The sequence below is a fragment of the Magallana gigas genome, chromosome 7 (genome assembly GCF_963853765.1).
Source record: "Magallana gigas chromosome 7, xbMagGiga1.1, whole genome shotgun sequence".
Classification (NCBI taxonomy): Eukaryota; Metazoa; Mollusca; class Bivalvia; order Ostreida; family Ostreidae; genus Magallana; species Magallana gigas.
Genome location: NC_088859.1, coordinates 23180572 through 23206823, shown reverse-complemented (window position 1 = coordinate 23206823; position 26252 = coordinate 23180572). Strand labels below are relative to the sequence as shown.

Genomic DNA, 26252 nt, shown 5'->3' with positions numbered 1-26252 from the left:
AACCATACCGTTCACAAAGCGAACCGTATCGTTCACAAAGCGAACTGTACTGTGCAAAAAGCGTGCAAGATAATTTATGCAAAACCCGCCTCCAGACGGACAAAAAAGCCTACGTCTGTCCGTCTGTCTGTAGACGCAACTTTGTCCCCCCCCCCCCATGGAATTTTTTACTACTGCATGGAACAGTCTGAAAATTTGTACATATATTGATCACCATCTGAAGATGTGCACCTGCAATTTTTTTGAAGATCAAACAAGATTTAATGATTTTATGACAGTTTTCATTTTCCTTATTCTATATATTGTACATTGATGTTGAAAAGTAAGGGAGGTAATCCTTAAATATTTTATTAATTAATGAATAGTATTAAAACTCTTTTAATATATTTATATAAATACATCCAGATAGAGGCTTTTTTCTTTATGTCTTAATTAGATTTATTTTTTATAAGTATTCTATCAACTGACAATGCAAAATTTTGTTTGTCAATGATAAATTCTTAGGAGCTAATAAGAACATCAAAAACAAGTGTGGCTAAATTTATGTCCCAAGGGAGCCATTATTTGAGCCATGGTTTAGATGGAGCATGTGTTTAGGGAAAATTGATAATCTGTAAAATGGGTGCTGGTTTTGGGACTATTTGAAACTGTTTTATGTAAACCAAAAGTTTCTATCATTATAGGGAAATCAATAATATCATTATTAATAAAGAAGTTAACTATTTTTAGAAGTTGTTTAGATTTATTATAGTCAAGAGTATTGATGAAGTGACCCTATAGGGCATTAATTTAAATAAAAATTCAAAATTACTGATATGATTGTAGTGTTTTGCCAATTTTAATTGTTTGTAATATTAAATTTTCTTTTTTACATATTTTACATAGTATGGTAATTATGGTAATGTTTTGGGAGTTTATTAAATTTAACAAGCTCATCAAGGAAAATCATAGTCCTATGGGATCAATTTTCTGATATTGGAGTTCCATTGTACCATAGGAGAAAGTGAGGAAAATTTGGAACAACTAATTGCATCTGTCAAGACTCTTATTAGAAAGATATTCAAAGTTTTATCAACAGAAGAGCCTTGCTTGGCTACTGGTATTTCCATTTACTGCAAAGGGAGGGGTTATTGTCATTTCGTTGGTTTTTCTTTAAAACATTTTAATAAAAAGAAATATCATCATATACATATATTTGTAAATGGTTTACTGTTATACATACTAGGTATTTACAGTGAAATTCTGACAATTTTGATTTTAATTTTTCTTTGTTAACTAATTTTTTTTTTACAATTCTAAAATTTATTTAGTTGTATGTGCTCCAAACCTTTATTATTCAATTCAATTATTTGTCCCATTTGAAATTAGCCTTGCGGGGGTATTAGTCCCATTAGGCCAGTTCTAGTTTAAATAAATAATTGTATAGAGGAGGATATCTAAATATTATTTTCATATAAAATAATATGATAAAGGTGGTCTCATAAAGGTGATGTCTGCTATAACCCCTGCGAGATGATCATGAACAATTCATGATTTTCCCTTGAATGATTCATGAATTATATTCATGAAATGTTCATGAAAAGTTCATGAGGATCCCATGAACTTATTATTGGACATTTTAAAGTCATGAATTTTTGTTCATGAGAAAATGTTGATGAATATTCATGAACATACTTTTTCATGAATAATTCATGAACAGTTATATTCATGAAGCTTCATCAATTGATGAATGTCCAATAATAAGTTCATCGGATCTTCATGAACTGTTCATGAATAAGTTTAATGAATCTTCAGGAACTGTTCATGAATATCATTATGAATTTTATTCATCAATAATCCATAAATAAAATTCATGAGCTATTCATGAAAATTCTTACCTTCTACATTTTGTATATAAAAAGGTAAAATATCCTAAAAAATCAAATATAAAATACTTTATTATAATAAATTGAAGAATAATGAGACAATATCTTAAGTATCACACAATTCTTATGTACTGACTATTACTTTTAATAATCAGCAAGTTTAATAAAGTTGTTTTAAAAAACAACAGGTAATGATACTCATTAGCTTTAAAGGAATGTTACAATATTAGAATTGACATACCATAAATATGCAATGATTTGAAATATAAGCGACATTAGAATATGATTATTAGTTGATAACTATCAATATGTTCTTTATGAAATCTTCCTTTGTTGCATCTTCCTTGCCTTTGCTCATGTTGATTTCACTTGTATTCCATATATTGCAATGTGCATTTACTGTATGGTAGGTAAAATGCTCCATGATCCTTTAAATGATTATTTTCTACAAACCCAGAGTGTCTTGGTGACAATACTTCTTGGTGGCTATTCTTCAGGCTTCACATATAGCCCCTTCGGTGGCAGAAGAGTTGTACCTCTGTACTGTACAAAAATAATATGACAAATAGCAGTATAATTATGACATGTCGTTTAAAACATTTGGAACATCAACTAATCATTCAATCATCTCATTTAATTTTTATTTCGGGATATTTTTATCAAATGATAATGCTGAAATTGCACTAGAGCTTAAGAATGAGAGTACTTACCCTACAAAAAGTGATATCGCAGAAAAATAAAACAATTAAGATGAAAAATTCAGGAGAAAACATAAATAGGCATTATGCCTGCTGTTCAATCCATTTCAATGTATCTATATACTTGAATAAAATACTTCTTAAATTGATTACGATGAAACTATAGCTGTTTTAAAATTTGTAAATGATACTGGCCATTCTATTAAAAATTTTCAATGACGTGCAATAGCATTGAATAAAATAGTTCTTAAACTAAACTAAGAAGCGTACGATTTAATATCGTTCGGTTTACACAAGTTGTCCACTATATGCACGAAGACTATTCGCTTACTTGCCTAATGAAAACAGGTACAGTCAGTTTAAGCATATCTTTTACAACTGTAACGGGATGGGAGGAATAATGACAGACCAGACCGGGATTCGAACCTGGGTCCCCTGAATCTCTAGTCAGGTGCTCTACCAACTGAGCTATCTGGCGCCAGTATTTGAAATGGTCTGACCGTCACATTCCTCCCCCCTTAAATGATCTTTGCCCTCAAAGATCACCCCAGGCTCTTCCCCTGGCAGGAGTTCAACTGTCAGTTCCATGGGTTGGTCACGACACCAAATGTAACGGGATGGGAGAAATAATGATGGATCAGACCGGGATTCGAACCAGGGTCCCCTGAATCTCTAGTCAGGTTCTCTACCAACTGAGCTATCTGACGCCGGTATTGGAACGGGTCTGACTATCACATTCCTCCCCGCTTAAATGATATTCGCCCTCGAAAAGATCACCCCAGGCTCTTCCCCTGGCAGGAGCTCACCTGTCAGTTCCAGGGGTTGGTCACGGCACCAAATGTAACAGGATGGGAAAAATAATAACGGACCAGAGTGGGCCCCCTGAATCTCTAGTCAGGTGCTCTACCAACTGAGCTATCTGGCACCGGTATTTGAACCGTTCTGACCGTCACATTCCTCCCCCCTTAAATGATCTTTGCCCTCAAAGATCACCCCAGGCTCTTCCCCTGGCAGGAGTTCAACTGTCAGTTCCATGGGTTGGTCACGACACCAAATGTAACGGGATGGGAGAAATAATGATGGATCAGACAGGGATTCGAACCCGGGCCCTCTGAATCTCTAGTCAGGTGCTCTACCAACTGAGCTATCTGACGCCGGTATTCAAACCGGTCTGACTGTCACATTCCTCCCCCTTAAATGATCTTCGCCCTCGAAAAGATCACCCCAGGCTCTTCCCCTGGCAGGAGTTCACCTGTCAGTTCCAGGGGTTGGTCACTGCACCAGATGTAATGGGATGGGAAAAATAATAACGGACCTGACTGGGCCCCCTGAATCTCTAGTCAGGTGCTCTTCCAACTGAGCTATCTGGCGCTGGTATTCGAATCGGTCTGACCGTCACACAACATACACCATAGCATATCATTGAAATCTCATAGCATAGCATTGGAATCTTATACCATAGCATACAATCTCATTCGTCATATCATACCATAGCATACCATACAACATTATTTTAACTCGGTTTTAAATGTTTTTATTTGAAAAAATAAATGTTCACATTGCAGATTAGTGGTAAACTTTGGCTCCTTATCATTTTTTTTCGAAATGTGTGGAACTCTTCTATGTATGGAGGCGATTTTGTTCAAATCTCATAGCATAGCATACCATATCATTTAGCCCTTTATTTTAATTTCATAGCATACAAATCTCATAGCATATCGTTGAAATCCCATAACATAGCATTGGAATCTTATACCATAGCATACAATCTCATAGAATCTCATTCGTCATATCATGAAATAGCATACCATACAACATTATTTTTACTCGGTTTTAAATGTTTTTATTTGAAAAAATAAATGTTCACATTGTAGATTAGTGGTAAACTTTGGCTCCTTATTATTTTTTTCAAAATGTGTGGAACTCTTCTATGTATGGAGGTGTTTTTGTTCAAATCTCATAACATAGCATACCATATCATTTAGCCCTTTATTTTAATTTCATAGCATACAAATCTCATAGCATATCATTGAAATCCCATAACATAGCATTGGAATCTTATACCATAGTATACAATCTCATAGAATCTCATTCGTCATATCATGAAATAGCATACCATACAACATTATTTTTACTCGGTTTTAAATGTTTTTATTTGAAAAAATAAATGTTCACATTGTAGATTAGTGGTAAACTTTGGCTCCTTATTATTTTTTTCAAAATGTGTGGAATTCTTCTGTGTATGGAGGCGTTTTTGTTCAAATCTCATAGCATAGCATACCATATCATTTAGCCCTTTATTTTAATTTCATATCATGGCATACAAATCTTATAGTATATCATTGAAATCTCATAGCATAGCATTGGAATCTTATACCATAGTATACAATCTCATAGAATCTCATTCGTCATATCATGAAATAGCATACCATACAACATTATTTTTACTCGGTTTTAAATGTTTTTATTTGAAAAAATAAATGTTCACATTGTAGATTAGTGGTAAACTTTGGCTCCATATTATTTTTTTCAAAATGTGTGGAATTCTTCTGTGTATGGAGGCATTTTTGTTCAAATCTCATAGCATAGCATACCATATCATTTAGCCCTTTATTTTAATTTCATATCATGGCATACAAATCTTATAGTATATCATTGAAATCTCATAGCATAGCATTGGAATCTTATACCATAGTATACAATCTCATAGAATCTCATTCGTCATATCATACCATAGCATACCATACAACATTATTTTAACTCGGTTTTAAATGTTTGTATTTAAAAAAAATAAATGTTCACATTGCAGATTAGTGGTACACTCTGGCTCCTTATCATTTTTTTTCCAAATGTGTGGAACTCTTCTGTGTATGGAGTCGTTTTTGTTCAAATCTCATAGCATAGCATAGCATAGCATACCATATCATTAAGCCCTTTATTTAAATTTCATAGCATAGCATACAAATCTCATAGCACATCATTGAAATCTCATAGCATAGCAGTGGAATCTTATACCTAAACAGTCAATCTCATTAGTCATATCATACCATAGCATACCATAGAATACCATACAACATTATTTTAACTCGGTTTTAAATGTTTTTATTTGAAAAAATAAATGTTCACATTGCAGATTAGTGGTAAACTTTGGCTCCTTATCATTTTTTTTCGAAATGTGTGGAACTCTTCTGTGTATGGAGGCATTTTTGTTCAAATCTCATAGAATACCATAGCATAGCATACCATATCATTAACTTCTGTGTATGGAGGCATTTTTTTTCAAATCTCATAGAATACCATAGCATAGCATACCTGATATCATTAAGCCCTTTATTTAAATTTCAAAGAATAGCATACAAATCTCATAGCATAGCATTGAAATCTCATAGCATATCATTAAAATCGCATAGCATAAAATTGTAAAATATATGCATGAAATGACTGTTCATGTTAACAAGACAAGCTTTTTACACTCATATTATGCAATACCGGTGTCATATAATATTTTGATACCGCGAAATATTGAACTCGGGTTCAATACATTATGCGATATTGTGAACCCGGGTTCAAAACATCACTGCGATATTTTGAACCCCACTCTAATTTTCTTTGCTATTGGAGAGGGGGTTCAAAATATTATGGCCGCGATATTTTGAACCCCCTACCTTTTACTAATTCCCATTGGAAAGGGGGTTCAAAATATTATGGCCGCGATATATTGAACCCCTCTCCTATTTCCAATTCCCTTTGGAGAGGGGGTTCACAATATTATGGCCACGATATTTTGAACCCCCTCTAATATATATTGCTATTGGAGAGGGGGTTCAAAATATTATGGGCGCGATATTTTGAACCCCCCTCTAATTTTCAGTGATTTTGCCACTTGAGAGGGGGTTAATATATTATGGGCGCGATATTTTGAACCCCCCCCCTCTAATTTTAGTGCTATTGCTACTGGAGAGGGGGTTAAAGATATTATTGGCTGCGATATTTTGAACCCCCCTCTAATTTTCATTGCTATTGGAGAGGGGGTTCAGAATATTATGACCCCAATATACAGTACAGCTCACGAGTATCCCGACAAAACACCGAACACCATGTTTAAAGACTACGCTGAGCGTGGAAGTGCCGGTACCTTTGATCTATTGTTCTCTGTTATGGCCACGAAACAAGAAAAAACACAGTGCGACACGGTGCAACGTGATGCAACACGGACAGTAACACGGTGCAACACGCTGTATTTACCTGTGAAAAAAGGCGGATTTAGAAATAAAACTTATAAAGAATGAAATATTTATTGATATACGTAAGAGAATTAAAGAAAAAGACAAAGAAATAGAAATAAATAAATACAATTTTTAGGCACGCAATTTTCAGATGTATGCGATTGTTACGGCTGATTTTTGTTGATATTAAGAACAAAAAAAAATCGATATCGCCCACATAAAGGTTTGATCAATAAAAACACTAAAACTTTCTTTTACTTTTTAAAATTCAAATGCACGGTTCCATAAGTTTTTGTTTCAGTCCGTTTTTAAACATAGTAGTAATCGTAGTTACTGTAGTTTGGCAGTGTCAATAGTGCATAGAATCATAACTGTGATCTTTTCTCACTTATTCACTTTTCAACGATAAGAAATATAACGGGTTGTTGAAAACAACTGTACTTTCTCTAAATAATTTAATTATAAAAATATGGTAATTATTAGTCGTTTTAAACCCATGATGCCAGCTATTCACGATTTATTAAAGGCTAAAATAATTTGCACTTAAGAAAAATCTACAGCTTAAAATTTAATATATTTTCAAATTTCCTAAAAAATCTTTTTATGTGTGATGTACTTGTCCTTGTAGTATATGCGGTACATATTCATAGCGCTTAGAATCCGTAGATTGGTACTTGATAATTTTTTTATTTCATCTTTATAAGCAACTTGAGTTTAGAAATTATTTGTGTTCCAAGAAACGACTCAGTATTGCAATAATTACTGTTTGATTGTTTAATGATCATCATATAAGAGAGAGAGAGAGAGAGAGAGAGAGAGAGAGAGAGAGAGAAAGAGAGAGAGAGAGAGAGTACCAGTATGAGTTTAATTTTAAGTACATTTTACTTGTAATTCAGTGTAATAAGTTAGATTTATAGTTTCCATTATATTGAACCCTTTTCCCTAAAATTGCGATTGAATCTATGCAGGCAGAGTCCACGTGCTATCCCTGTCAATCAAATCAGCTCGCGAGATAGCTAGACCATGTGCTCCTTCCATGATAAGGAAAAAATGTCGTTCTATTGGTTTTTTAAGTCTGCAAAATGGAAAAATGTTTAACAGTGAAGTATTTAGTGTTTGAAATTTTTAGTTTCTTTATTCTTATACTGCATGTATGAGGGTTGGAATATTGCGTTGTAAAATCTCTCTCTCTCTCTTTATACACTTACAAGTAACAAAGATAAAGATTAAGATAAGGTTCCACTTTTATATACCATAAACACTCCATCAGAAAATCACAAATACATACATTGCATCAACTTGTACATACATGGTAAAATATACCTGCATCATAAACAATAAACATATCTTTGGCGTCTTGGGGGCTACTCATTTCAACCATCAAAATAACTACCTCTAACATCTAAAAACTAGCTACCACTATTACTGTGTACATAGAATAATCAATTCCAAGCTGATCTCGGAAGTACTACAAAGTGCCCGGGGCTGATCCCACAGGCTAAATAAAATCCGGGCTGATCCCAGAGAAGTACTACAAAGTGGCCTGGGCTGATCCCTGCAGGCCTAATAAAACTCTGGGCTGATCCCAGGAGAGTAACGATGGTGCCCAGGGCTGATCCCTGTAGGCAATTTAACTCCGGGCTGATCCCAGGAGTAGCAGCATAACGATGGTGCCCAGGGCTGATCCCTGCAGGCAATTTAACTCTGGGCTGATCCCAGGAGTAGGACAAATGCCTGGGGCTGATCCCAGCAGGCAGCATAAAACTCTGGGTTTATACCGTAGATTTGACGCATTGCCCAAACTGAGAGGAGCAAGACAACCCATATCAACTACAATCTAAACTAAATACCAAACTATTGATTGTTCAAAACAATTATCTACATGCTACACCAGCCTAGTCTAGTTAACCAACCAAATTACCTATATGTTATATAAGATTATAATAACTATTTCAAATGTCACTAGAATTGACCTTGGGGGCAGAATTCCCCAAGGAATGACCACCAAATGAGCGAATAAAATGAGTGAAGCCCCCAAGCAAAGGAAAAGGTTAATTAAGTATTTGACATATAGTTATGGTGTAATAAAGTATTACACTGTTGTACAATGATGAACAAGAAAAAAAAAAAATACAAATAGAATACATATATATTCCTATTGTTCCACTAACTATAAGATGACAAGCTTGATGGCGTAAAGCATTTAGTATGACCAGCTATGTCTATTACACAGTACATGGTGACGCATTGCACATGTTGTTTTGAGCGTTTTTGATTATTTGACGATCGGTACGAATGTATCTCACATAGCAATCAGATGACCATCTGCCTAGTTCTTTGATGACATGATCTTCAACGCCAGCTGCTGCCGCTGTAGTTGCTGCTCCGATGCGGAATGAATGACCCGAATAGTTCTGCTCACGAAAACTGCTTCTGCGCAAGAGTTCCCTAAGATGTTGAATGAATTTGTCTCTAGTTATGGGCAGGCAACAGTGTTCACTTTTGATAAACAATGGTGAAGATTGGTCACAAGCCGACAACTTTCGTGATTCCAGATACACAAGCATATTATGTACAGGTTTAAAATATACATTTTCAAAAATTGTGATATCTACGCCTTTAGAGAACGGATCTGTTTTAGAATTCCGTAATCTTAATACAAAAGTGTTGTTCCCATCATGAAAACTAACATCTTCTATTCTAACAAAATCTACAGAAGAAGCATTCTTACATGTAATTTCTCCACATCGAAGGAATCCAAAGAAGGCACATAAGAACATGCATTTTAACATCGAGTCAAAAAACGGAGAAAAAGCTCCGTTATCTAGCAAAATGACCAACTCTTTCAAAATCTGTACTGTTATAGGTAGACGCTTTACAACTTGATTTGTCTGGGATTTTTTAACACCTCTAAGAACATAATGCAAGCGATGACAATTATGTAATACATCACCTAAACCTGCTACAATGTAATAATAACGAATGCCAGCTAGATACAGTTTCATCGTTTCGTACTTCAGCTTTAGAACTGATTTACAATGAGATATAAAGTAAACAAGTGTGGTCTCAGTAATAGAGGGTAATGATGTTCTAGAACAAACTACGCCATTCATACACATAAAGGTAATAAAACACTGCAAAGCTGAACTGTAAGTCTGTTTCGTAGAAGTACTCAGAGAAGCATCTAAGAGTTCTGTCACTTGCTGGTCTAGACTGTCAACATCATAGAGTGATGGATACAAGGAGTTGGATTCGCCTCTGCTCCAGGAAGTAGAGCCCGGAATTTCTCCATCTGGTAACGAGAAAGTGCGTCAGCTATACAGTTTTTGTGACCTTCAATATGTTTGGCATGTAAAACATAGTGATTTTTTGCAGCATGAAACGTTAGTGTTCTCATTAATTTCATGATACTAGGAACTTTAGAGCGTCCTTTCTTAATTATTTCAACTGTCGCCATATTGTCACAATGAAATAGTATACGTTTCCTGTTCCAATTATGTCCCCACAGAAGACAAGCCATTACTATTGGGTAAAGTTCAAAGAAAGCCATTGATGTTTTTTCCTGCAATATTTCTACGGGGAAATCTCCTTGAAACCATTGGTTTTCATATGATCCTCCATATGAAATAGGAGTCGCATCAGTAAATAACTGCATATCTGCTGCCTCTGTTATGTTGTCATCGATAAAGAAAGACACACCATTCCAAGATCTTAGAAATTTGAGTCACATGCTCAAGTCCGCTCTACACATACGATCAATTTTGATATGGTAATGCAATGGTTCAACGGTAGTGGACAAGGCAATAAGGTGAGAAATAAATGAGCGACCTGGTAATATAACTCTGCATGCAAAGTTCAAGTGACCTAATAAACTCAAGAGCTCTCTTTTAGTACATGATTTCTTGTACTGAAATGTTTCTAGCAGTTCTGTTATTCTGGTAAGTTTCTCTCTAGGTAATCTTGTTTCCATCTTTGCTGAATCTAAGTAGAGTCCAAGATATTCAATTTCATTACAGGGACCTTCTGTCTTTTTTGATGATAAAGGAATACCTAGTTCTTTAAAGATATTGAGAAATCTGTGCATAACTTCGAATGCATCTCCCCATGGAGGTACCACTACCAGAAAATCATCTAAGAGATGCAGAACGTTGGAGATATCGAATACATTTTCCGCAATCCAGCAAACTGCTGTTGATAGATAGTCAAAGATCTTTGGACTTGAACGACTTCCGAACACTAATCTTTTGTAAAAATAATAATTGTCTTTCCACTTGATTCCATGAAACGGCCACAACTCCTCTAGAATGGGTATATTCTTGAAGGCATCAGTTATGTCTGTCTTAATAAGAAAAGATCCCAAGCCCAAGTGTTTTATGAGGCTAACTGCATCATCAATCTTCACGTAAGTCAAGGAAAATTCTTGTTTGTCTATCAAGTTGTTTAAACTCGGAATATCTTCGTTATCATGGGGAGCGGACATATCCACAATAAGACGTTTCTTCTTTGAATATTTTCCTTCGGCTACACCAATAGGGTTTATTCTATAGTTTTTAAAAGGTATGTCTCTAAACGGTCCCAAAAGATATCCTTTGTTAACTTCCTGTTGAATGAGGTCTCCAACACATTCTGAGTGTTTTTCAGCTGATCTTAAGTTTTTACATTCAAATGGTGTTTCTGGAATTGTCTGAAAACCGGTGTGAAAACCAAACTGCAAACCATTAATTAAATATGACACAAATTCTTTATCTGGATGATCTTTAAGCCACAAATGTAGTATGTCTATGTTGACAGGAGTATTCACAGAGCTCATGTAGTTGCCATCTACTTTGGATGGGTCTGAGGCCCCAAGTGTTGGGGCCAGTTGCCGTTTTTTGCTAAGGTACAATTCTGCCGAGCATGTTCACCTCTACAATCTAAACAAATATGAGCATTTCTACATCTAGATAGCTGGCATCCTCTTGTGCCATTAAAGTTGTTACAGATCTCCTTTCCTGCATGATACAGTCTTTTCCTGCCATAGGAATCGACTTCTCTCTCCAGTTGCAATTTTTCTGTTTTCTGCGTGGCAGCCATAGCACAGAAATTTGTAAGATGAAGAGTGCTATGACAGTGTGTACAAGACTGTGCTTTCGCATTGGCAAAGATATTGCAGAATAGTGTATTGTTTCTGACAGACCAATCCACCATGATATTGTTAAATCTTAAATGAGAAGCTGCCATCAAACTAAACTGCCTATGATATTCATAGAATCCTTTTCCAGGGTATCTGGTTGCCATGTCGATGATGTCCCTCTCATAGAGATCCAGTTCGACTCGTCTCTGTGGGTATGCTTCACACATCACATTTTTAGCTCACCGAGACGAAGTCAGGGGGAGCTTATGCTATACCCTCGGCGTCGGCGTCGGCGTCCGGACCTGGTTAAAGTTTTTGTTGCAGGTCCTGTATCTAAGCTATTACTTGTCCTATCTTCACCAAACTTGCGTGGATGATGCATCTGGACCTACTTATGGACTTGAAAGACTTGGATGCTGAATCTGAGTCCTAAATTTCAGATGCTGGAGGAGGTTAAGGTTGTTGGACCAGGTTAAAGTTTTTGTTGCAGGTGCCCTTTGATAGCAATATCTAAGTTACTGCAGGTCCGTACTTCACCAAACTTGCATGGATGGTGTGTCTTATGATACTTATGCACCAGACAGGCTTGAGTGCTGAATCTGAGCTGTAGGTTTCGGATGCTGGAGGAGGTAAAGGCTTTTAGAGCTGGTTAAAGTTTTTGTTGCAGGTGCCCTCTGATGATTATATCTTAGTTACTGCTGGTCCGTACTTCACCAGACTTCCATGGATGGTGTGTCTTATGATACTGATGCACCTGACAGGCTTGAATGCTGAATCTGAGCCATACGTTTCGGATGCTGAAGGAGGTTAAGGTTTTTAGAGCTGGTTAAAGTTTTTGAAACAGGTGCCCTCTGATGATTATATCTTAGTTATTACTTGTCCTAACTTCACCAGACTTCCATGGATGGTGCGTCTAATGATACTGATGCACCTGACAGGTTTGAATGCTGAGTCTGAGCCATAGGTTTCAGATGCTGGATATGGTTAAGTTTTTTGGAACAGGTCACATGTTTAATTGATGATAGTACTTTTTCAAACTTGCATAGTTGATTAAACTGTAGTATGAATGAATCACAGAGGAAGCTTCAGATGCAGAGCTTGATCTCCATTATCAAGGATGCTAAAAAATATATCTTAGTTATTACAGGTCCTAACTTCACCAAACTTGAATGGATGGTGTGTCTTATGATACAGATGCACCTGACAGGCATGGATGTTGAATCTGAGCCATAGGTTGCGGATGCTGGAGCAGGTTAAGGTTTTAATTGCTAGTGCCTTCTGATGATGATATCTTAGTTATTACTGGTCTGAACTTCACCAAACTTGCATGGAGATGCGTCTTATGTATACTGATGCACCTGACAGGCTTGAATGCTGAATCTGAGCCATAGGTTTCGGATGCTGGATGAGGTTAAGTTTTTTTGGAACAGGTCACATGTTTTATAGATGATAGCTTGCATAGTTGATTTAACTATATTATAAATGAAACGCAGAGGTTGCTTCAGATGCAGAGCCTGATCTCCATTATCAAGTATGCTAAAGAAATCTCCTACCTCACTCAAACCTGCTCGATAGATAGATGTATTTGTTGATAAATGATATAACATGATTCCTATGATATAGTATTGTATGATATGAAACAGTATTGTTTGATATGATACAATATGATATCATATGTTATATTATAAAAAGTTATACGATACGATATGATATTGTTTCAATTTTTTTTTTTATATTTTATGATATGATATTGTATCATGATATTGCTATGTATAGTATTGTATATTATGATACAATATTGTATAATAATTGTTTTTTTAATTTATTATTTTATCACATGATACAATTACATAAGATATTGCAAAATATTATATTGTATCCTATGATACAATATTGTATATTCTATGATATTGTATCATACAATATTGTATAATATGATATTGGTTTCTGTAATATAGAATAATATCACTTGAAATTGTATAATATGATACTGTTATATTAATATAATATCGTATCATACGATATTGTTTAATATGATATTGTTTTATAATATGATATATTATCACATCACATGAAATTGTATTGTATGATATTGTAAAATATATTATTGTATCATATGATACAATATGTATAATATAATATTGTATTATATAATATTTTACTTTATCATATAAAATTGTATCATTTGATATGATACAATGTTGTATCAAATAATATTGTACAGTGCATCATATGGTACAATATCATATTATGTATCAAAAATGATACAGTATCATACAATATCATACTATATTATACAATATAATATCATAAGTTTCAATGTTATGATGTAATATGTAATATGATATTGTAATATAATACTATATTGTTTTATATTTTATGATATTGTATTATTTGATCAAATACAATAACGTATAACACAATACAATGTCATATCATACGTTACAATATCATATCTCATCATTGATTATTATGGTATTTTATTGAATTATATGATATATGTTGTAAATATGATAGGATGCAATATTTGATTTTATATTATTGTATTGATTAACATATGAACATATGATTAGCATACAACTTTTTAACAGATGATATACGATATTGTGTCAAAACAGAATCCATGAATATCCAAGATCATGAAGTATGATTTTCATTTAATATGATAAAGGTGGTCTCATAGAGGTGAAGTCTCATAAGGGTGATGTCTCGTCTCGGTGAGCTTTGTAATCTGTGATTGCGGTTTGTCCTCTGTGGGCACATAATAAGGAATAAGAATTGAAGCTAAGTTTATGTCTTTACCTGCCGTGATTTGTTGTCTTAACTGTGGAGAAATTGTTTCAACTAACGGAAGCGACTCAGCCGAGAACCCAAATCTTGTCCTTTTGTACGAAGGTGCTGGTTGTTGGTTCGCAATTCCAGTTGTTGTAGCACTAGGTCCACTCACTGATGAAGACATAGCTGCCATGGCTGAGGACAGAGTAAAGTTGGACGTATTGTTTACGTCGTTCGATGACGAATTCGCTTGGTTAGTCTGACCGCCGGATTGAATGTTATGATTAATTTCTGTGCTGACCGATGAACTCGTAGTCTGGGTGTTCATGGAATTCACACGCGATGTCAGATTTATCACGTTTTGCTGCAGACTCTGTACTGTAGACGAAAGCTTCGACACTAAGTCTATCATCACTCGCTGATCGCCGCCATTATTGTTTTGAACTGGGGCATCTTGGGAAGGGGCACCTTGCGCGTCCAGCGGGGATCCTGGTCTATTAATAGAATTCTCTTCCACCAACCGAATCAAATGGGATCGTTTTGCATTGCTTGGATAAATAATGCCGCGGTTATTCAAAGCTTGTTTTAAACGAGAAGTTGTCCAATTTTCTGGCAAATCCGGGTCGTAGGCATAAGGCGAATGCCTCGTTCGTTTAGGTCCCATATTTTTGGTACTGTAGAAGTCAGTCAGAACAAATTCCTGAATTAGGTAATAGTTAAACACACACGTCGAATAACGATGATCAAAACACTAGGACATCACATCAACGAATCATCCGACAGTAAATTCACTTGAAATGAAAGTTATGTTCAATATTAGGAAGACAAAATATAGCTCTTGAACTCAAAGCGTTCACGCTGAAAACATCTGTATCAATACCAGACTCCCCCCTCTAGGCATCAATGCCCCTGGCTGCTCTCCCCTGATTGGTCAATTCAATACCGATACTAAACACGTCTCAAATTACATGATAACACATTGTCTTAATTACATGTATGTACCCGAATATTTTACTACGAATAGATAGCAGCAGGAATTAACTGGTGTATAAATAATAATTTAATCTACAATTAAATTTCAATCTCTCTCTCTCTCTCTCTCTCTCTCTCTCTCTCTCTCTCTCACAGTGTTTACTTTTGTTCAATCATTTTAGAAATATAAGAGTTCTATTTGTATGAATTTATTTCATTTATTTTAGATCCATGGTTTTAATAACGATTTCAACACAATGACTAAAAGTTTGTAAAGTACACGATGTAATAAGATTGTTCGTTAAAATTTCGACGCTATTTCACATCACACATATTAGATTGGTTATATTTTAGTAAATAAAGTTGTGTTTGTTCTAAATGCTTGCAAAAAGTTACCGGTATTATTTCATTCAACGTTTTAATCAATCAGGGTTTTTTTCGTACAAACATGTGTACCCAGTAAATAATTTCTTATCGCAAGTTTAATAATACTTTGTGAAATTACCGCATTTATAGAGTTGCTGAATTGTTCTCCGGATCCATGCGCCGATAGTCTTACATGTAGTAAATTGTTTGTGTACATATCTACAGACAATTTTTTTGTTTGTTAGAGATTAGGAAAAATCATGGAACTAACAAAGTAGAAGTAAGATATATTCAGACCATATACACGACGGGTTGTGATGAGTTACCAAACAGGTGTCCATGGAAAGGTGTGAATACCTCGATCTCGAGTACACCTGTTCAGACGTCCAAATATACACGTAGGTAGTTGTAAATTACAATGACACCTAACAAGACAGAAAATAACACCTGTTGTGTATAGAAGCCAAGATGAAAGACAATGTTGTGTATCTGAACAGCTTCCATACATCACATGAGTGATTTTTTCATGTGAAATCACGAGGCCATTACTAGCTATACGGAAATAAAATTGAAAGTTATTTTATGAAATGCGGGTATATTTTCAGTACATGTACAATACTTGAATATAATTTAACAAGAGTTTGTACATGTATTATCTATAATCTATAATATAAAAGTGATTTTTTGTTTAATTATTGCTACATAAATAGCTGAAGTCCAAATTATTCAAGTCACCGGTAATATGGGGTTGTTATTAACTACAGCACATCAACATGTTTTTAAAAAAACATGATCTGAAATGTTTTCATTTCTCATTTTTAATTGGTTAAAGTAAGGCTGTAAATTAATTAATAAATCAGAAAGTGTTCACAGATAACAGAAAATAAGACATTTAAGCTCCCGACATTTTAATCGGATCGTCAGTTACATCACGTGTGTTTAGAAAAAAAAACACGATGAATTAAATTGATTTGAATTTTGATTAATATATCAATTGATTATTATATATGAGTTGCGTCAAGCGAAAAGGGACCTTCGTGACAAAATTTTGGAAAATGGATTTTTGCTGGTTTATTAATAAGCAAGTCTTTCTGAGTATTTTGATGCCAAATGTTTAATCAAATCACTCAATTTAAGACTAGATAAAATGCATTTGAAATGCACTAACTAATGCAAGATAACGTCATAAAAACGTTGCAAAACGTCATAGAATATCAATGTCATTAGAACGTCATCAAAAATAAAACAACGGCATTTCTTGTCCTGAAGGAATATATTTCACTAAACTAATTGACATTTTCAAATGTTTAAAATGTTCAAATAAAACAAAATTCAAACGTGTTGGAAAACGATAATAAATACACTTTCAATGTCATTAAATGAATCCTAACAATACATTATGTTTTCATTTAAAACCGTTCATTTTATCATCATCTTCATCACTCTTCAGCCTCTGGACAGGTAGTGTCCTTAAAAGGATCTCGTACGAAAGGGCGAACAACACGGAACAGGTAACGTTGCCTCTCTGAGGTCATCCCGCCGGGAGGTAGAATGTCGGGCATCACTGACCCTGTTGTTTTGTCTTCCGGACTGATACTGGATTTCAGAAGCGTGATTTCTCGTTCACTGTCATCGGCGTGACTTTTGACGAACAGTTTTCCTGTATAAAAAAGAATAAATTTATTTCAGTACATGTACCTTTCACAGTTAATATACGGACATTATACATGTATATTTTTTTTTACAATTTATTTGACTGTATTGATATTGATTAAAAAGAAATATATATAAACTTCAAGATACATAAATAGTCTGTCGATCAGATGGAATTACCGTATATCAGGTTTTTTCCGCGTCATGTTTTTTCCGCGATTTAGAACCTAGAACGGTATATAAAATTTACGCAAATCAAATTTTCACTATTTCAAAGTCATAGTGAAAATATAATTCAAGATTGTTTAACCCTGTGAAGTAAGAGGATAAAAGTATCTAAATTGCCGCTCTTTATAATAAAAAATTCGGACAAACCATTTACACCATTTCCTTAATGTTAAATAATTACCGATAATTATGTTCAGAGACGCAAACAGTCATAGATAAATAGATCATTTACTGTTACATATTCCAGTAGCTCAGGTATAATTAGACATTGGTTTACGCAAGAAAAGCGACCGTTTTAATTAGCTTGTCAATGGATTATTGAATAAACTATGAGGCTTACTTACCTATTATCTTGCGCTTGTTTCCGATCCTGCAATTTCTACTCTAAACTTACTGAACACAGTTCATTGTATTTTTACATACCTGTTTACTTCATAAGGAAATAGAGAACTATATCATAAGAACAACACTTTGTATCAAATTTACGCTGATATATTTTCCGCGATTCGGAAATCGTCGCGAACAAAGCGGAAATTGGATACACGCGGAAAAAACCCTGATATACGGTATATGTTTTACATACATGTAACTAAATACATACCCGGTGATAATAATGAAAATCTAAAATGTCGCATTTTCCGGATGCCTTTCACGTTTGTGAAGAACGTGCTGGTAAACGACTTCCAATCATACCACTCCCAGCTGTGTTCTCCAGCGTCGTTGATGTAGGTAACGGGAGAGTTTGATCTGGCGCTTTTCCTAACCACCTCAACAAGACCGGAAAGGCTATCTACATCCGTCCTGTGGTACAGCTGCTTTATGTTAGCAAATCCGGCATCAACAAGACATCGGCCATGGTATGGAACCTGCATTGACAGCTGAATATCGTGATGCAAGCCCATGAGAGTTCGCCACATCAGATATCCCAGAACATATCTGTTTTTGTTTTCTCCTAAAAATAAAAAATATTAATGTTTCCTACAAAACGACAAATAATAGTTCGTGTCATTCTGTTTATTGTTGGTGCGTGCTTTACCTGCACAATTGTCACAGTGTATCACACATGACTTTTCTCCGGAACCGTAGGTTGTAAGGCAGTGGTGAAGCATGGAGACAACACCATTGGCACCTTTGATCCCTGCACCATTTTCCCCGATGCCTTGGTCCTCATCAATCAGATAATTGATTTGATGGTGCTGTCCTTCAATTGCAACGCCAAACAACTGAACTTTTCGGGGAGTCAGGAAATACAGTGGTCCTTCTTGGCGTGCGTGATGAGGGATGGAGAGAGCCTGGGAAAAGTCAAAAGTGTAGTGAACTTCCATAAGGTCGGTTGAACAAGGGGGAATTACTCCAGCAGGCCTGTGATGTAGCTCCGTTTCTTTTCTCGCATTCTTTACTGCATTGTTATACACCTACAATGGATAAAATTAATAATGTCAAACAATAACATAGACAAATTACAGAGAAATACATAAACATTATTGATATATTATCAAAATGTTTAACTACCTGACGCTCTTTCTCCACCATTAACAAATGCTCAGTGAAAGCCTGCAGATGCTCCTGTTTTTCCTGTTGTCCAGCAGCTGTAGATATGTTGGCCCGATGATTCTCACATTTTGGACAGATGTCGGACCGTGGAGTCATATACTTGATATGGGGACAGCAGTCTCTCCACAGAAGCTTAAATGTTGTAAGACCAACGTGTCGTTTGTTTGCATCAGTACATGATGTGACGTAGGTTGAATGCAGAGATGACTTGTTACCAGATGACGGCAGAAAGATGTGAGGATGTCCTTGGTTTTTCACATTGGGCTGAGGGAGTCCAAACTCTTCAGCGTAATTCTGGATAAAGTCTATTGCATTTTTCAGGTCATCAAAGCAGAAAGCATTGCTAGGGCGTCTATTCTTGTTTTTGTGCGTTCTTGGTATGCACCCATTTTCGTTCATGTGGGACACAATATTCTTCACATATTTTGAACCAACACCATATGCAAAAAGAAAAGACCCCCTGCAAATTTCCTTATTCCTGAAAAAGTATGTGTATCTTTTCCTTTTTCTTTCCTTTCCTCTCTGTGTACAGCTATTCGTATTGCACGAAAGTTTCCCCATGATAAACATGTCTCTTTCCTCTCTTGAAAGTTCTCTTAATGCCAAGATCGAGTTCTGGATATCATCTAATGGGACACTGTCTAAGCAATTTTTTCCACATGAACAAGATGTCAAAACCTTTTCTTTCAAACTCTGTATATCACTGTTTCCATTACATGATACGTTGTCGTCGTCTTCACTTTCAATCTCTTCGCTATAGTCATCGCCATTACTTCGAGTAAACAGGTCTATTCGTTCTCTTAAAACATCATCATGAACGCGGTTACTGTGTATTAACTCGTCCCTATCCGAAGCGCTATCACTTTCTTCATCAGACGGTGCACTTGTCACTTGTCTATGACGAGGGAGGAACTCATCAATCAAGTTGTATAAAGCCTGTTGATTTTAAAAAGTTTAATTTGTTTAGTTCGTGTATTGAAAAATTAAATTAGGATAGGACCCTTTACATAATTCATCGGATTGCCATTAATCAACTGACAGCCCCCCCCCCCCCCCCTTTTTTTTTTTTTTTATATATTCTTTGTATCAAAAAAATAATATCTTCATAAGAATGAAAGTAAAGCAGTTAACTGATAACGGCATTAATAAGCAGAAAATAGTTGCAAAAGGGAAGTTAATATCTTCCATTGTTAAAATTTTCACTATGCATCACACTACAACAAGGGCTCGATTCTGGTACCTCTGACATTAGAGGTAAGACTCATACCCCTACGCTATGGGGTCTTGGATGTGAGAGGAGTAAATATTGTACACATCTATCGAAATGAATATTTCATGATCGTTGTCATGACAAACTATTCCGCTATCAAATATATTTGGTTTAGCAGGAAGAGAAAATAAATATTTCATACCAAAACATTGCATTAATGACTAAGTCTATAGATGCCGCTAACAATTACTTAAGCTACAGTACGTTACATTACGGGTTGACAGTGCGTACTTTACTTCTTGATCAACATGCATATTTCAGTGACAGCAAGATGTCCACGATTTCTGCTGTCAAATCCTATGAACGGAAGGAGCTATTAATTGCTATTTTATTGGAATTGCATTTGTTTGAAATGAGTAATGTTACCTCTAACGATTTATGTACAATAAGTTAACGTCTGACAACTATATAGGCGTATAATTATCATATAGGCCCTATACATGTATGTTGTTTTTATGAAGTGTCATATAAAATAAATGAATATGTAATGAAAATAAATAAGTTACCTGTAAATCCATGAAAGTTGAATACAGCAGGATCGATGGTCACGCTTTTATTTACATTACATATAGATATGATACGATCATAAACGTTGTGCGTTTTCTTCACCTTCTTCCGGTAAACAAGCAGACGAAACGTCACGTCTTTGCAGCGTTATTGTGACGTATTTATTCTATGTCACGAAGGTCCCTTTTCGCTTGACGCAACTCATATATATATAATTAAATATATTTGGTGAATTTATTTCAATTTATTTAAGAACAAATCAATTAAAAGGTACCCATTTACGTCGAGTTTTTAGATCACAAAAAATTAACTTCATGTTGACAGCCCGGACAATTTTCTGGGTCCGTGCAACATTCTTTTTTTTTTAATATGAAAAGGATATATATGTTTCATCCCTTTTTTAGCCATAATATAATTATTTCTAAACATACGTTATTTCTATCAACGACTCAGGTAACGATATCCACAGAGTAACACAGTGGCCATGGAGATACACGGGCGGACACGGTGCGTTTTCTTGAATTTTCCAATACACATACACGGTGTCACACCGTGTACATGGTGCGACACAGACCGTTCTCCACCGTGTTTTTTACAAATTACTATACTATTGCAGAAGGGGTTCATAATATTATGGCCGCGGAATTTTGAACCCCTTCTTCACTAACAATGAAAAATAAAGGGGGGTCCAAAATATCGCGGCCATAAAATATTGAACCTGAGGTTCATTATTTTATGGGGGGGTTCAATATATCACAGCGATATTTTGAACCGCGGGTTCAATATATCGCGGGGTTCAAAATATTATATGACAGCTGGAACAAAATGATTTCGTAACAACATTGATAACACCATAGTAAACAACTTTTCTATCAACAGCTGTAGCAAAATATTAACCATTTTTGATTTATAAAGGGAAAACTTTTAAGGGCTCTAGGCCCCTAATTTAAAGGGCCAGCCCTTTTTCCATGGTGTAAAGTGAAAGCCCTTGATATTTGGTTATAACAATGATGACCATTTTTATTTTTTATTGTAGAAATATCTTTCTCAACTAATTTTTCACATCTTGTGTCATCATGACATCATATTTTTTGTGTATGGAGGACTAATTGCACCATAAATAAAATTAAGTAAATTTTTACAGTTCATAAATACAAACAGGTGGCTTCTTAAAGGTTGGGCTCTGTAATTTTTTATTACCTTTGTTTCTAATTTTCAATCTGAACAGGTCAACAAATATTACAATGATAAATACATTATATTGAATTGCAAATACAATGCAAGATTTTCAACTAATCTTGTCATTTTCATGGTTGCATAAATCATAAATGATTTTCATAAAGTGAGTGAAAACCCCTATAAAGCTTATAAAATATTTTTTTCAGTAAACAACGAAAAGTCCATATCTCAGAGTTGCCATTAAAAGCGGAGGTAATTGAAATGGAGGCCTCTGAAGGGGATAAAGGAGAGGTTATAATTGAAAGCTACAACCATACAAAGACTCCAGGAAGGTTGTTCCGTGCAATGGTTTCAGCATATTTACCATCTGTTTTATTTACTGCTCTTCTTAAGCTGATTTATGATGTGATGCAGTTCATAAGTCCATTACTTTTAAAGTAAGTTTTTATACCTGCAATATCTAAAGAAAGTTTTTAGTTATCTTGTTCTGTCTGTCTGTCAGCTGACACTTAGCTCACCTGGACCCAAGGTTCAAGTGAGCTTTTCCGATCACCTTTTGTCCATCGTCTGTGCGTCCATCCGTCTGTCTGTAAACTTTTTACATTTTTTACTTCTTATCTAGTATCACGTGTCCAATCAAATTGGTAATCTTCAAGTACCAATGATGTTTAAAGTATATAAAACAAAAGACAGTACTCATCCGATTTCTTGGTTCTTGGTAAAGCTGAAAAATTTGAGTCTAGTATTTTAATATAGTAGTGTAGAAGTGCTAACAAATTAAAGAGGTGACATATACATTGTTACATTTTGTTTAATAAGGTATGATTGTGCGTTGAAATTCTTCTATTTAAAATCATGTTTAGACAAGAAAATAGATTGAATTGTATGCATTAGCTTCGCTTCTTTTACAATTATAACTTCTGTATTTTCAACCAACGATCTAACAATTAAAATTCATTTGACTTTAGCTAATCATCGTATACGATTACAAACATACAAACTATGACAATAGTTGATGGTAATTTTGCATTTATTGGCTCAGAGTTTTATGAAAAGAAAAATAGCCATTGTTCTTCTCTTCACAACCTTACATTATGTGCATTCGATAAAATCATAATTATGTCTAATTACCGTAATATATCGTGTATAATACGCACTCGTGTATAATACGCACCCCCCAAAGTTGACCAAAAAATGGCGAAAAAACAGCTGGTCCTATGTATAACACGCACCCAAAAAATGACGAAATCAAGGGCCGCCATTTCCCCCCAAAATATCAATGTTTCATGATTATTTTATAATCCATGCGTAATTTCTTTAATTATAGCACAGCGATGAAAATCGACGGCCACCATTTTTCCAAATAACTATCGATGTTTAATGATGATTTTATAACCCAAGCGCAATTACTGCAATTTTGTGATCGGAACATGGCCCAAGCGAAATTAGAGTCAAAGGTCTTACAATTTTACGGCATGATTTACATGGGCGGTATCAAATCTTTGTAAAGAGTTTCTTATACAACAGCGGAGAAATTGAAGATCATCATACGTAGAGAAGAACGGCAACCGAACTTAGTGCTTAAAAGTAATAATGTTTGCAGATATAAACCAAAACAACATGATAAGAAATTATTTAATTAATTAAATATAGTCAAACTCATTGATTGTTGTTAAATAAACATTGTGAAGAAAGGTATGTATGTCGTATATATATCGTCATTATTGAGTTGTACAAATGATCGATGTATTTTTAGCAGTGTCTATGTATAGCAATAACGTTTATCTGCATAACTGGAAAAGAAGTAATCAAGTTTAATAAAATCAGAATAATCGCTAATCTTCATTTACTTGAAAACACCATGTGAAGTCCGACACAAGACAGGTGCATGCTTCTGACACCGGAAACTGTTAAACAAACATTGACCACGCGCCGAGTCAACAGGTGGCTGCTTACGTAATGGCGAATACACTGGCGATATTTTAACTTGTTTGATGCAAGAAATAGTGTTGAGAGAGGATCAATATTTCAATACATGGAAATAAAACTAAGAATAAGGTATTTTCTGATGCAGTAAATTTAGTATACACTGATACAACTTGCATAACACGCTATTTCGGCAGTCACTACTCCCGTCGTATCAAGAATCGCCGCTTGAAAAAATGGGGTAAAATTTTAGTCTTATGTACAACACGCACCCCCACTTTTGATCAAATTTTGGCTGAAAAAAAGTGCGTGTTATACACGCGACATTACGGTAGTATTTATATGTTCTAATGATGAGTAAATAAGATAGTCTTGTCAATCAATGCATTTTTATGCCCCCCTTCGAAGAAGGGAGGGCATATTGCTTTGCTGCTGTCTGTTGGTCTGTCGGTCGGTCTTTCGGTCCACCAACAGTTTCCGTTCATTTTCTTCGCAGAGGATAAATATATTAAAATGAAATTTGGTATACAGGTTTATCATGATAATATCTAGGTCAAGTTTGATATTGGGTACGATCGAGCCATTTTCAACAGAGTTATGGCTCTTGGACATAGAAAAATTCTAGTTTTTTGCAATTTCCGCTCATTTTCTTCGCAGAGGATGGACATATTGAAATGAAATTTGGTATACAGGTTTATCATGATAATATCTAGGTCAAGTTCAATATTGGATACAATCGAGCCATTTTCGAAAGAGTTATGGCCCTTGGACATAGAAAAATTCTAGTTTTTTGCAGTTTTCGCTCATTTTCTTCGCAGAGGATGAACATATTAAAAAGAAATTTGGTATATAGGTTAATAATGATAATATCTAGGTCAAGTTCGATATTGGGTATGATAGAGCAATTTTCGACAGAGTTATGGCCCTTGGACTTAGAAAAATTCGAGTTATTTAAGTTAACGTTCATTTTCTTTGTGGATGTTTCCAAGGGAGGGGGACATAAGTGTTTCACAAACATCTCTTGTTATTTTTTGGTTCTCGGATGTAAGAAAATGTTGACGACGGGCTAACGTTATATTGAAAATAAAAGGTTTAGTGAAATCTTTTAAGTCTTTAAAGTTGTTTTGCAAAAAATTGGCTGAAAACACATATTGATTATTTTATATGAATTGATTCAACTTTATCTCTTCTGTTATTGTGTTAAGTAAAATAAAGTTCCTCTAAATCATTTAAAAGTTTGAGTCATAGTTCTGAAATGCTTTCTCTGATTAGTATATGCAATTTACTATATATTTCATTGAAATGGCGTTGCTTGATTTTATTAGTGACACCGTGTTTGAAACACAAGAACATTATAACCACGCAGACGAATCTCAAATAAATTTTAGAAGTAAATTTTTTAAACCTATGGATCACGTGTACACATTTTCAGGGTAGGTTTTCTTGCAAGCAGTAAACCCGCGAGCTACCTCAGATAAAAGTAGGTGTACTAAGTTAGTACACCTACTTTTATTTAAGCACCCCCAGATCCTTGGCGATACATGCAGTTTGGATGAATTACAGGAGGAATTTCTGGACTATCAGCTAACCCCAAAAGAAGAGCTATTACCTGCTGACTTAGGAGCTGACAAATTCTGGAGCCAGATGGCCAAAGTTATGGAACCATATAGTAGCAAATGCAGATTTGGACTACTGGATAAATTAGCTTTAGCTTGTTGTGTGATACTTGTCAGCAATGCTGATCCAGAGATTATCTTTTCCATGCTGAAGAAAATTCAAACAGATATGAGATCAGATTAAACATTGACACCATGTGTTCCTTAATTTGTTCTGAACAAAATCAAGATGTTTGTCGTTTTGAATACAAACCTAATGGCCGAAAAACAAGCTGTAGTTACATAACTGCAGTCTATGAGTGCA

General features: G+C 35.0%; 3 protein-coding genes across 8 annotated transcripts in view; 1 reads left to right on the top strand and 2 right to left on the bottom strand.

Annotated features, from left to right (window-relative positions):
- Positions 1 to 26252, top strand: part of LOC105340715 (multidrug resistance-associated protein 1) — a 411670-nt gene that overhangs the window by 141344 nt on the left and 244074 nt on the right. For all 6 annotated transcript variants that reach the window (XR_010707346.1, XM_066065106.1, XM_066065104.1 and 3 more), the window contains one exon: positions 22613 to 22843. Coding sequence is in view for 5 of the 6 variants with exons in the window: in XM_066065106.1 (XP_065921178.1) it covers positions 22613 to 22843 (231 nt within the window). In the remaining variant the exon portion in view is untranslated. The remainder of the gene's footprint in view (positions 1 to 22612; positions 22844 to 26252) is intronic.
- LOC136269816 (uncharacterized) lies at positions 8022 to 15754 on the bottom strand. The gene is made up of 2 exons (XM_066065126.1): positions 14705 to 15754; positions 8022 to 10081 (listed from the first exon to the last, which is right to left on the bottom strand). Exons 1-2 carry the CDS (start codon positions 15339 to 15341, stop codon positions 9015 to 9017), a joined length of 1704 nt encoding a protein of 567 aa, XP_065921198.1. The 5' UTR covers positions 15342 to 15754; the 3' UTR covers positions 8022 to 9014.
- Positions 17360 to 20398, bottom strand: LOC117684839 (uncharacterized). The gene is made up of 4 exons (XM_034458587.2): positions 19409 to 20398; positions 18933 to 19311; positions 18498 to 18848; positions 17360 to 17675 (listed from the first exon to the last, which is right to left on the bottom strand). The coding sequence occupies exons 1-4, from the start codon at positions 20018 to 20020 to the stop codon at positions 17455 to 17457; spliced, it is 1563 nt and encodes a 520-aa protein (XP_034314478.2). The 5' UTR covers positions 20021 to 20398; the 3' UTR covers positions 17360 to 17454.

What these genes read in the sequence shown, in the direction of transcription:
- LOC136269816 (XM_066065126.1), bottom strand. Translation starts at nt 15,341, where the DNA reads ATGGGACCTAAACGAACGAGGCATTCGCCTTATGCCTACGACCCGGAT. An exon ending in AAGACAACAAATCACGGCAG is followed by an intron (nt 10,082 to 14,704) that starts GTAAAGACATAA and finishes TCTCGTTACCAG; the next exon opens with ATGGAGAAATTCCGGGCTCT.
- LOC117684839 (XM_034458587.2), bottom strand. Translation starts at nt 20,020, where the DNA reads ATGTTTATCATGGGGAAACTTTCGTGCAATACGAATAGCTGTACACAG. An exon ending in ACACTGTGACAATTGTGCAG is followed by an intron (nt 18,849 to 18,932) that starts GTAAAGCACGCA and finishes TTTTATTTTTAG; the next exon opens with GAGAAAACAAAAACAGATAT. An exon ending in ATTTTCATTATTATCACCGG is followed by an intron (nt 17,676 to 18,497) that starts GTATGTATTTAG and finishes TTTTTTATACAG; the next exon opens with GAAAACTGTTCGTCAAAAGT.